Consider the following 13,528-nt stretch of genomic DNA (forward strand, 5'->3'; position numbering starts at 1 on the left):
CAGAGAAGAATAACGAGGTATAGCCATACTTTATTTATTTATTTACAGATACTGCAGGTCCTACTACTGGCAAAAACTTAGCATCTCATCAGCTTGGAATTACTAGTAAAAACGTAGAAGAAGCTAGGTCGAACACTAGCTCTGCCGCTGGTTCTGTCCTTGCGCCACATGCGCAAGCTGCGCACATTTTTTTTCTTCAAGTATTCTAGCAATTCACCCTTCTATATGCAGTAAATCAGCACGATCTTTTTCGAATACATTTGAGATGGTTGTCAGAATGGCTGGGACGTTTCCCACTGTTGCCAGCACAAGGTGAGGCCTCCGCAATCGCCGGTGTACGATCGTGGAGGGCATGTATCAACACGAGTACCGCCACTACCGCAGCAAATCGCGCGATTGCGTTTCGCTCCTGTTGACTGTCGATGCTGCGTGAGCGTGCTGCTTATAATGGCATCATCAGCTATTGCCACGTGGGCGCCTCGGGTTGAAATGAATATACAAATTAGTATTAAGGTTTTGTTTTCTGCGGCGTTTTTCTTGAAGAATAAAACCGACAGTCATCGCTGTTTTGGCATGTCGTTCTTGCATTTTTGCGCTTCTAGACAAAAGAAGGAATCCTCTAGATAACCGTACGCTCGCGCTTTCAGACAAAATGTCTAAAGGTCTTGAAGTAGACGTTATGAACTTGCTCGGCAGAATGGACTCTGGCGATACCGTAGTTGAATTAAAATGCAAATAAACAGCGTGCTAACACATTTGAGGCGCAAAAGTCATATTTTGAAAAATGCCTATCTTAGCTCTTTTCCCAGACCAAGACGTATGTAGCCATTTGCAGCCGCTTCGAGAGTTTTTTTAGTGGTTTTGCCTTTCGGTGGGCGAAGGCGGACACTGCAGGGATATCTTTCCGTCATTCTTTTGTGTGGCGATTATATTATTTATCTTATTTAATTGATTATTTACTACATCCACTACCACGCTTAACGCCTGAGACGAACAGTGCGTCACTAAGCTAGGGGATATGTTGTAACTGAAAAATTTGTGGGAAAAATGCGCACTATCTCAAATGAAGGAATTTGTTTTTGAGAAAATAACGTTAGTACAAAAGTCACTTGCGAGTTTTAAAGTAGTGCAACCAACCATGCCAACTCTCACAAATTTTCCACGATGTTTCTGCATTTGTTTTGTGTATTTTGCATTTGCGGACATGTAGTTTACAAAAGCTTTGCACTGAATTTCCATCAAAACTTGAAAAGATTGACTCGGAATGTTCAGAGGCTCCAATACCAGCGAGCAGTCGGGGCAGTCGTCCCCACACTAAACCAGTGGGGGCGATTCCCCCGCCCCCTTTTCCCCTCAACAGTGAGGCTAATCGACTCCTTTGATTATTCAAGGGTGCTTCCTTCCTTCAACAAAATAAACTAAATTACGGGGAAGATTTTGACCTCCCAAGGGAAAATTTTGCAACTAGATTCTACTGGTCCCAGTTAAAGTAGTCTATTAGTCAATTCCCAGTTGTTACTGGTTTCAGATTTACGTCTCCGCGGCTACCTGGTCAGGGCTGTTTGATAGGACTCATGCATAGCTGGAACCGCGTGCAGATGTCTCCAATACGAGTGCGATTCAACCAAGTAAAAGAAACCATTTACACCTTTCAGAAATTCCAATTGGTCTCAAATGGTTCCATTTGGTGTGAACCATCACTCAACAGGTTTGAAATGGATGATCGCTCAAAACATCACCGCGCGGCGATCCAAGAAACTAGCGATAGACATGTTGGCTCCTTCGCAGTTATTCGGAGTTCCGCCTGAATGCGCTTGGCGACTGGCAGCCGAGTGGCGCATGGAAGAAAGAAGCGCAGCTACGGCTCTCCCAGAGAGAATTACGCGAGTGCCTGCCTAGACAGTTATAGTTTAGCGTTATCGTGATAGCGGTGCTTAAGGGAATGGCATTACCGTGCCGCAAACATTCGTTGCCGACAACGGGTTTTGATATAGCGGGATAGCGTTTACGTGCCCAAGCTGTGACAGCGGCGTCATCTAGCTCCGACTCCGACGAGGTTCATTGAGCGGCCATCGTGTGCCCGAGACGCCAAGCGGTAGCGACGGCGACGACGGTGCCTGTGGTTTCGCCGCTGCCAACACGAGCTTACGGGGATAGACGCTTATCACGAGCCATATAGGGGATATGTAAAATACTTGGTGAAAACTTCGCCGAAACTTAGGGGGGAAATGTGACGAGAAGGGCCACTGCTTCGCTGTCCGACGGTCTTCGCGGCGTGGTACTGGATTAATTTTTTTAATGAACTTATTTATTGACAACAGAGATCGTCTTATATGAAACGGATGGACGGGCAGTTTTCTTGTCGAGTGGGCGCAGAAATGCACTGTAAACAAAAATTAGCCGAGATGGGAGCTTTTCCAGCATATGAGCCCCCAAAACCCCCATGCCCCAATCATTTACTCCGTGGTAGCGGAGTGAAGTCGGCACATGTCGTCGTAAAACGCCCCTTGCTTAATGAGGGAGTTTATGAACGACATGACCTTGTTAAACTCCCCACGGAGTTTCAGGTCACGTGGTTAGAAACTCCCAATGGGAGGTTTAAAAAGTATGTTTGGTCGTGACGTGCGTGTCACGTGGTTAAAAACTCCCTATGGGAGTTTTAAAAACCATTTTTGGTCGTGACGTGCGTGCGTTGTGAATGTGCGTGCAGCACGCCGGTGTGAAGCTCCAGTGCCTTGTGTGGGTCCCCGTGTGAGCATTTGTCGACAGACAACGAAGTTATCAGTGCAGCGAGGATTTGCAACGGCCGGTTGGTTTGTGCAGACGTGTAGGACTATTTTCTCCACTGAACCGTTCTGGTCAGAGACAAGCTCAACTCGCGCCAGCGTCCGACCGCGAACACATCGAGCTGGCTGTCCCGTGTTTATTCTCCCGTCAAGTGGCGGTGCCCATGCACACAAGTGCAAGCCTCCGACACGCCACGGATACCTCGCTTCAACGTGCCGAGTTACGAAGAAGTGCGAAGAATAATTTCATCGGTAACAAAAGTAAGTTGTTGCGATCGTCAGCTGGTTGTTTCTGGAGTTTCACCGGCTAAAACTTCGAAGCAGTAAGAAGTAGGCTTCGCTACGTCGTCGGCATCAAGCCGGCCGGCGGCCGGTGTGAGAGCTGCGCCGGCGACGCGCTCGCTCCGACCACCGGCAACGCTTGCTTCCCGGAGTGTCACCGAACCGATGTTTCACCGGCTGCAACTTCTAAGCGGTAAGAAGGCTTCGCTACGTCGTCGGTACCAAGCCGGAGACGTAGCGAACTCGCACCGCCACACCGGTCGCCGTGGTGAGTTCTACGAGCTCGCACCGGCCACCGGTGAAGCAAAGAGTATGTTTCACAGAAAATAAAAGCTGCTGGAATGAATAAGCTTAAATTGTCTCTTTTGCGCCATGCAACCACCGCTGTCAACCGTCTAGCGAGAAGGCGAGCGCCGATACGAAACAGATTGAACCAACATGCGACCGCCGATGTACTGCGAGCAACAGGAACCGCGACTACGAGCCGTCTCGTTCGTTGTAAGTGCATCGCACCGTAGCTTAACGCGGATGGCGGACTCGGATAGCGGCAGTGTGTGTGTAAAAAAACGGCGACGAAAACTGTACAGCAGCAAGTATTTTGTGATCGCGAGCTGTCGTTCATCGTATAGCCGTGCCGTACTCCTGGGAGAGGCCTAGCGACGCCGTCGGCCACAACGCGGTATACCGGCGGGGCGACGCGTTTCTTCACCGGTGTTGCTCGTGAATGTGTGCCGCTGAAGCGTTCGTGCACGGCCGCTCGTGGTTCGTGTACGATTATGTGCATTTTACAGACTCACGCACAGTACTGCTAAGGCGGATACATCCCATGTGACAGAGTGCCAGCTGATAATCAAAATTCGCTAATTAAGAAGGCGTTGAATGTTAGGCGGGTTTATAGTAAAAGATAGGTGTGCCTCAGTGGTATCTATAAGCCCACCGCAAATTTACACGTACGCCATAAATGTTTGTTGCTTAATTACACGGAAAAGAAGTGTCCCATTTGAGCTACATTGGAGGTCAAGATGGGGTGCCTATATATACTCGGTGACCAAAGTTTGGTTGTGAAGCGGTGGTGGCGAGCGGTTGTAAGTGTGAGTGCTGTATTACTTTGCGAACGTTGTGTGCATGTTTGTGTACGTGTGATCCAGTTTGCGTGTTTCGATGCTAATTTAATTAAAGAGCGAAAAGAATTTTTTCTTTTTGATGGTTATAAAAATTTACTCCCATATTTACCTGGAAGAGCTCCCCTATGGATGTAAACAAAAACTCCCCTCTGTCCATCCAAAAACCCCGTCCTGTTGGGGAGTAAATTTTTTACTCCGTCCGGACGGTGTTTTCAAAACCCCCATCAGGGCGTGCGCTAGAGGACAAGCCATTTACTCCCATCTCGGCTTATTTTTGCTAACAGTGTGCTTACGTATTTAAAAATTGCTCCATCCCGACCGCGATGGCCGCGTTTCGATGGAGGCGAAATTCTCGAGGCCCGTGCTCGAGGACCGTGCTCGAGGACCATCCGGTGCTCGTTAAAGAGCACCGGATGGTCCAAATTTCCGAAGCCCTCCACTCCCTCATAACCATATCGCGGTTCTGGGACGTAAGACCCCAACATATATTTTTAAAAATTGATCCACCTATGTCACTTTCATATCACCAAACGAAAATCTCGCTCACCATGCCAGCAGCTTTGGCCCAGTAAGTTGTGCCAGGTTTTGACAACAAATAGGCAGTTTTTATACGAACTCTATATATAATGCAAGGATGAAATAAATGCTACTTTTCATAGACCATAATAAAGTACAAATATATCTAATTTCAGGATTAATGCTGTTATTGTAAGCCCCCTTTTTATGAGCTATTTTCTTGTTTCACATCTTTGCTAATTTCTGTGATGCCCAATTGAAATCAGTTGACATATCAGTGCAATGGAAACCACATGGTGGAATTTACATTAGAACCAGCCGGTATGTAGTCTCCTTAAACCGTCCCTATTTATAGACTCCACCGTGAACATGATTAAATCAAGGTGACCCTTCATACGCATCTCCAGACTGTACATATGAGCATGAAATCGAACTAATACCAAATTTGCATGTAAAGAGGCCCAATCGGAACTGTCCTAACGCTACTTTGTTACATAAAACTCGCAAATAGGAATGCTTAATAACGACTGGTTCTATAACAATGTCAAATTCGGATTTAATATTTTTATATAGTGTGACTCACAAGGGTGCGGCACTGTGGTCGTTCTGCTACCACGAAGTGTGTTCAAAAACGTTTCTCGCTACGGAAATGAACATTTGTACGGTACAACCAGCCGGTTCTGCAGAAATATTTTTTTTAGTTCGCCATCTGCACGTTCATACATCGGCTCAACATCCTCTCCAGTTGTCTCTGCACGTTCACCAACCTTCGTTACGTTGCGACGAAACGGCATGTCTTCCTTCTTTGTCAAGCGTTTAACTATACAACGTCATGCTTCCATCTTAACAGCTGATTTCGCAACAGCCTTCGTAAATACGTGAAGTCACTGCGTGGGCCCTTATTTTAATTCGCAAGTTTTTACTTAGCAGAAAAGTACAGACTGCCAAAAGACCCTTGCTTTGCGACCTTGTTTGCTTCCATAGCCCTGCCAGCACATAAAACTAAGGAATGTGCGGCGTTCAGCACTGACTGCGCCTCATGTAAAAATTTTCTGATTGTGGTGAAAATGAGAAGATCGTTCGTCACATCGGCGGCAACGAGCTTGCTATTGCCCCGTAAAAAAGAAATTATATCTTTATTTTAATGTTGGAAATCTTGAAAGAATGACCGCCAGCGTCACCCAACAGCGATGTGGTCAATCTACTGGTAGATAAAGAAATCCTCGCAGGTAGACTCATTTTGCTTAAAAACAAACACGTACAACTTGAGATTGTATTTTACGCACTTGAGGCAGCTTTCAGTTGTAATTTTTTACATTTTGATTTCTCACGCATCCAAAAAGGCGCCCGGTGGCGCTGCTTGCGGATGGCTTGTGGCGCCGTCTTCGATTTCGTCTGCTTCAACTCATGCGCTATGCCATGCGGCCCTCCGCGCTGGTCGTACTGTGCCGCGGTATTGTCGTTAGGATGTCTCACATGTGCTGCGCTATGAAGGCGTGCATTTATCGTCTCTTTTTGATGAAAATAAACACATAAACTGCGATTACAGCAAAACAAGTGTTCTGTAATTGTATAATAAGGCTTCATTTAACCGCTAGCGCGCTGAAACGGCTGTTACATTCATTACATTAGTTTTCAGCGAAAATAAGTAATCCTACAGAAATCACATATGTGCTTTCGGTTTTAATTTTTACCGGCACTACAATCGTCATCACATCCACCGACTAGTGTTGTGGGCATGTTTCACGCCAATGAAAGACCGAACGCAGATACAAAAATTCTGTTTTAAACATTTCTACTCACTTTCCAAAGAAACCGCTGCAAGGTTGGACACTTGAGACGGTACGCTTTCTATTGCGGTTCAAAACAGAAAAGCGATGGAAGACGGTAGATAGTCCTTTTAAGGATAAATTACGTTTTTGGTAAGCTGGTAATTACGTTTTTGGTAAGCCACAATGTTCATGAACCAACAACAAGTCCACCGAATAACCGTTGTGCGTTACATAACGAGGCACCCTCGAGCAGACAAAGGCCGAAAGTAACGGCTCCTGGATCAGTGGCAAATATTAGCTTGTTCCAGCATGTGCCAAGAAGTTGGATCTTCTGGCATGTCTTCCCAACATGAGGCACTCTTCGGCTCTACTGTATACAGCATATGAAATGATCGCACTTCTCTCGGTTGTTGACTTGCTTCCTGTGCCTGCTGCTTGTAGTTGTCAGTCGTCCTTTATTTTAGTAGGGGCCCTATCTTGTGCCCAGAGGTTTCACTGCTTTCTTCTAATAGGCGTTTTCGTCGTCAGGTATTTCGGCGCATCCCGAAACAGGTAAGAACGGCTTCCTCTGTAAGCAGCGGCCGATCGCACCGAATTTCGACAACTTCACGATTCAGCACGTCCACTGAATGAAAAAGGCTGTTTCGAAGTGACGTTCACAAAGAACGCATTAGTGCATGAGTTCCTTGTCGACCTGTTCTATTGCGCGGGCCTACTTCTCCCGTCTCAAAGCATCCTTGGAAGCTCGATACGGGGACACCCTTCCCGCGCACGACTTATGTCCACTTTCTCAACCGGGCACAAAACACGTACCTGCATGCCTTCGAGACATGGTTCTACTGCGTCGCTATCCGCGATCGTTCACAGCATTCGGACACTTTCTCTAAACAGTGCACGTCCAGGTATCACGCCAACACGGCTGCACGTGCGGCATCTTGCACAAAGTGTCAACATTCATGCGTCTATCGCGGTGAGGGTCCCGTTACTAGCCATGCACATATCATCATTATAATCAACATCAACCGGTGGCGTACCAATCTGTTCGCGAGTGGGGGGAAGGGGGGCAAGCCTCCCTCACTTCGTCAGCCGTATTGATATATATATATATATATATATATATATATAAATCTTATTCTGCATTGTTTGCTCCTAGTCGAAACAGTATTTCTAGCGCATAGTAATTATTATTACTATTGTTAATTACTACAATTGTTAAGTTGTCAACCACAAGTTCTTTTTAAGCAGTCCTGCTGCCGCAGGGTAGGCGCCGACTTCCAATTTCTGTGGCACATACCCGTTTATGAGGTTCATAGTTTTGGTCCTCTTGATATTTTGTGGGCCAGTGTTGAGTATTTACCCAATTTCTCTTGCACATAACCGCTTATGACGACGATGATAGTTTTTTGGTTCGTCGGACGAGGAACGATTTTCTAAACAGCATCGCTGTTAAAAAAGCCGACGTCAACGAGCTCGCGAAGAATGACACATTTGTTCAGTCCGGCCTTGCAACAACAAAGGCACGTGAAATACTGTTGGCGACCCAACCCGCCCCACGGCCGGTCTGGAGGCGCGCGCTCGCTCCCTCCTTTACGGCCTGCGCACGGGGGGCTGTTTCTACCTATGGCCGCAATGTCGTGGGGGCGCTGCGAGCCAACCCGCTCTAGAGTTACTGTATATGCTACCTTTGGGTAGCAGAGTTGCGCATAGGTCTGGCTAGCAACCTTGGTTATGTCGCGAACACTCACTCCATTTTTGCAGGCTACATGCCTACCGGGTCACCGGTCGACATGTTTGGCGTGTCGAAGACCGGTGATTCACTTTAATGCGAATGACTAGTGTCAATCCAGTTCGCTGCGGCGGCGCCATCAAGGAGTAGAAAACTTGGCCCCAGCGTCAGCTTCTCCGCAACGCATGGTTGCTATTTTACTTTATAACACGTGTATCAGCCTGCCTGACCAAGTTACTTTACGCATCGAGCAACTACCGCCGGTGTCCCCATATAAACTAGGTGCAGACCACGACGGTACAGTACTACCGTACTTAACGCATGTTAAGCCACCACTGCTAAAACATAATAACGGGTGTGAACGGTCACGCCGGCGGCTACCCGACGTCGGCGGGGCCGACACCACGCCAGCATCGGCTAGCATACATAGGCCCAATGACGGCTTGCCATCATCGGCTGAATAACGGCATGCCCGTCTCGGACCGACGCTGGCTAGCCCACGGCGGCCCTAAGCCGGCAAGCCCGCGTCGGCCCAACGGCGGCTAGCACGCGTCGGCCCGAAGCCGGCAAGCCCGCACCGGCCCAACGGCGGCTAGCCAACGTCGGGCCGATGCGGGTGGAAGTAGCGCGAGCGTGATTTGCCGACGTGGGGCCAATATTGCTGCCGTCATTTGCTGACGTTGGGCCAAGATCGGTCCAATGGCGGCGTGCTGCCTGGGATGGCTGCGTGCCGACCACGGCAGCTCGGTATTACTGTGGTTACTGTGCTGTAAATTAGCAGCGCTAAAATAGACTATAAGCGGCCCAACGGCATTCATCGACTACCATTGGTGCCATATTCGAAAAGTGCTGCCTAAATAGAACGACTGCTCCACTGATGTCTTAGTGTGCGATTAAGACCCACAATTCTGTCGAACCGTGCAAGGCCGAGAACGAAAGTCAATATTGTCTCTAACACAACTAAATTGTTGAAAGGCCTGCTGCACCAACTACGCATGCGTCTCAGAAATTAAGGAGCAACACATTTGCAAGGTGATAAACACAAGTTTATTCACAGGTATGAGCACACGTCAGCAGTTCCGGAATAATTATGCCATAAAGGAATATCTAAACATTTATAGATACTGTAGCCAACATCTAAAACAACCGCACAGCCACCGTATTCCTCAAAAAAAGCAGGACAATCCTAATCGAGAATTGGGTCAGGCGCAAAATCATAGGCGTGAGCAGGGATGCCCCCCCTCCCTATTAAGTCAATGTGTTTGGCAGACCTTGCGCCCACCTCTTCTTAGGTGACTACGGGGGCCGGCCGCCCCCCTGCCCCACTGTGCGCACGCCTATGCGAAGAGATACAATCTCATCAACGTTATGCGCGGTACATTCACTATAAATATTGAAAGAGCTAGAACGCGCAAAAATAGGAATAAGGATTAACGAAGAATATCTTAGCTACTTGCGGTTTGCGGACGATATCTCGCTTTTCAGTGACGACGGTGCCGAATCACGAAAAAAATTCTGGAGATGTAAATGAAAGCAGCATCAAAGTAGGATTAAAGACGGGCCCGAAGAAAAGAAAGATAATGTTAGGCGGCTTGCCGGAAAAGCGAGATTAAGAGTGGCAACTAGACTGGAAGATTGTGCAACGCGTGAGCTAATTAGGAGCAGAGGAGCACCCCCCCCCCCCGACCTTTATTAAATTCACCAAGGAACGGTAGGCATTCGCAACACATGACTGGCAATTAAATTAGCGTTATCCTATAAGCGGAAATTGCAATTTTTCAGTGATAACTTAAGGGCCAAAAAGATGGATAAACTGCTGCACGCGACGCGAAAAACATTGCGAGCGGTACCACAAGATCCCATGAACTCTACGTCTAAACAAGATAGACACGCACACATTCCTAATCTAAAGGTAAGATTGTAACAGAAAGGAATCGTGCATAAGAACCACTCATGTGTGCCCGTTGGATCGCTAAAAACACGAGCGAATAAAAAATGCAAGCGCACCATATCAGAATACACAAAACACGATGGTCAATAGGAAATACGCGATAAGAAGAGAACAAAAATCTGATGACACGTAACAGTAGTGAACACGTGGCCTTATATGAGGTGAGCGAGTTCACCATGGAAGCAGGGGGCCACTGGTTCCTCGCTGCGGTGATCTCTGCCGAAAACAATGCCGGAATCCTGCCGCCTATCCGTCTCGTGCACCCTACCCTGCCTGGTCTAAAGCCCCTCCATCGCGTCTACTGCCACTTTTTTAAGTACCGCCATCTATTGTTCGACGACGACGCCCACTTCCGGTTCCGGAGCTTCCGGAAGAAAGTTCTTGAGCCACTTCCTTCCGCGTTTTTCTGCCATCTTGTTTCTGCGCACGCATGTGTACGCATGTGCACACGCGAGAAAGCACATATTTGCTTCTCCGTTTCGCAAGTGTTGTTTTGAGGTTCGTCGTAAACTGCCTGCCGCCGAGCGAGTTTTCGCTCGGTGTTTCTGCGTCGCGAGGGCGTGGGCGGGCATGGGGCAGGTGCATCAACCGGAAAAGCAGCAGAAACATCATCGCGGCACTTCGGCTTCCGCTATGCGGGGAACCGGTGTAAAGGGAGAGGGGGCGGACGAGTTGGCGCTACTTAACCTAGCCGGCGGAAAACGCATGGAGGGGCTTTAGCCTGGTCAAGCGAGTTTCGCGACAATGACGCTGAACGAGGGGAAGCGAGCGAGGGTGGGGGGGAGTAGAGGTTGAAGAAGACGAAAAAAAAAGTCGAATTCTCCCTTCTTGAAAGCACGGCTCAGCCTACCACAATGATGTGCGATCCCCCCAGCATGTCTATGGGCATGCCGTTTGAGAAAGGCGTTCGTCGAATTTTCAATGCATCACTTGTTGCCACATGTCGCTACATGAAAACGTACACCACGTTGGAGCCGCATTTTTCATCGTATTTCACGTGCCATAATAATAGAGTCTTTTAGCAAGTTACGGAAATGCGGTACGCAAATACGGTAAGGCAGTACGGTAGCGTTCCTCCTTTCCCGCTGGTTGTGCTTTGGCCGCTCAACGACCAGGAAAGGAGGAGCGGTACCGTACTGCCTTACCGTATTTGCGTACCGCATTTCCGTAACTTGCTAAAAGACTCTAATAATTTTATGCGACTGTTCCTGAAAGTACGTGGGAAGCAATCGTTGAGCGAGACTTTTACTTGAAAAAGATATGTATGTCACAAAATTGACGGCAACGAAGTGCAAATACGAACTGACAAACGCGTGGCAAACACGTGTTTGTCAGTTCGTTAAAGTTGGTCAGCGGGCTAGTTGATTTGGAAACATTCAAACGACAAAACGTGTCTTCACTTCGTCCGGTCTTTTTTGCACCATATCTATTTTTCTCAAGCAATGAACCAACTAGCTCAGCAACACGCCTTGCTGAGCTTTTTACTATTTTCATAAAGTAAAATTATGTGACATCACTGAAGCAAATGAGCTTGTTACGCTTGACCCAAACACGCGCGTGAGTAAATATGTGTAAACACAGAGATCGGAAACTGTCCGTGTAGTATATGAGCGCTCGCGCCACACATTCAGCGGCTGAAAGGATATAGCGCTATAAATATGATGACAGGCTCGAGTTATGCAGAGAATTAGTATTCACATAAAACTTCTTCCGCTAAAAGCATTCGTGCGGTAATGATTGGGTGAATTTTGATGCTGGATACATTAGGGTCATTCCACGCCAAACGTCCGAGACATTGCGCTCGACCCTCTCCAGTTGTATTGTAAAAAATTGTGGACGTTCATATCAGTGCACTAATTGCCCTCGGAAAGTATTTTTCGGAAAAAAAATTTTCTTGTCTGTTACAGTGATTTGAATTTTGCCGTAGTGGGTGAAACATAGGTTGCGAAAAAATACTCTAAAAAATACAATACTTTACGGAACGCTTTAATTATCTGCTGTTTACTTGAAAAGGAATGGCACTATCTTATTATCGCCCATTGACGACCACTACTTTGTCTCACGATGTGCTTTGTGGTGAAGCAATGCTGCAATTCTGCGCCCAATTTGATTATTTTTTAAAAATTCTACGAATATTACAGACAAAATAGGACTATATCACATGGCTGGATAGTTGGCAGTAAGCGTGTCAAAAAAGTATTGAAGTCGATGACCGAGTAGTTTCGAAGTGGAAGGGGCGCAAACATTGAAAAATGTGTGAAATGCTCCACGTTCAGGCACATGTAGAGTGGTGATGCAGTCCAAGTAAAAATGCACGCTTGATCTCGTTGGGAAGAGTAAACAAAGGAGATTTATTTGTGAAAGTTTCATCGGAGTGTTTTTTGTTTTTGGCGAGAAACAAAATTTTATGTTGAGCATTCGCGGCGTGCCTGGGCGCGGGCCCGTAAGTCCGCTTCACTGCATCGCCACTGTTCCTTGGGGCAACGGAAGTACGCAGCACGGGTTAGCTACGTAGCAGTATTTTTTCGCAACCTATGTTTCACCCACTACGGCAAAATTCAAATCACTCTAACAAACAAGAAAATTTTTTTTTTCCAAAAAATACTTTCCGAGGGCAATTAGTGCACTGATACGAACGTCCACAATTTTTTACAATACAATTGGAGAGGGTCGAGCGCAATGTCTGGGACGTTTGGCGTGGAATGACCCATTAGTCAAGTCGGCCGACCAGTGGCAAACACATTTACAAAACAAAAGTACTTCGAATTTGGCCCATGAAGTTAATGGTATGTGTTATAACGTTTCAACATTTTTTGATAGCGTTGAACAGCTGGTCAACGAAGTGGCCATCTAATTTGAGTCAGTTGTTCTTCTAAAGACCACTGATGTGATCGGGGGTCTGCCCATAGCACCGGGGAGCAGCCAGGCCTCGGGGAGAAGTCGTGTTCAGGAGCTGATAACAGTAAAGTTTATTTTACATGTCGTTTTGGTGGCGTGTCGTAGCGTCGTCTAGCGACGCTGCGTCGCGTCGACGTAGCCTCGACGTGGCCTGTCGAAGCCTCGCCGTAGCATAGCCTGCCTGGAGCGTCTCGACGCTCGCGTTATAACGCCTGGGCCTTCCCAGGATTCCCCGCTGGAGGAAACAATCAAGTCCAAGACAGTCCAATCAAAGATGTCATCTCCGCCCACTAAGTAAGCACCGCCTCGTTCGCACTCCGGGAAAGAGAGAAGCGGTGCACCTGGACGACGGGCCGTCCCGGGAGGCGAACGAGACACAAAAGACACTATACACACCAGGAAGGGATCTCGGCGGTACACATTCCTGAAAACGGGCTACGTTGTCAGGTGTGCTGTCAGGTGCAGTCGTTCCT

General features: G+C 47.5%; 1 protein-coding gene across 1 annotated transcript in view; it reads left to right on the top strand.

The window, feature by feature from the left end:
- Positions 1-277: 277 nt before the first annotated feature.
- Positions 278-13,528, top strand: part of LOC119397200 (serine-protein kinase ATM-like) — a 55,104-nt gene continuing 41,853 nt past the window's right edge. Inside the window, exons 1-2 of the mRNA XM_049416490.1 lie at positions 278-312; positions 1,529-1,628. Of these exons, the coding sequence (XP_049272447.1) occupies positions 278-312; positions 1,529-1,628 (135 nt within the window). The remainder of the gene's footprint in view (positions 313-1,528; positions 1,629-13,528) is intronic.

The sequence above is a fragment of the Rhipicephalus sanguineus genome, chromosome 6 (assembly GCF_013339695.2).
Source record: "Rhipicephalus sanguineus isolate Rsan-2018 chromosome 6, BIME_Rsan_1.4, whole genome shotgun sequence".
NCBI lineage: Eukaryota > Metazoa > Arthropoda > Arachnida > Ixodida > Ixodidae > Rhipicephalus > Rhipicephalus sanguineus.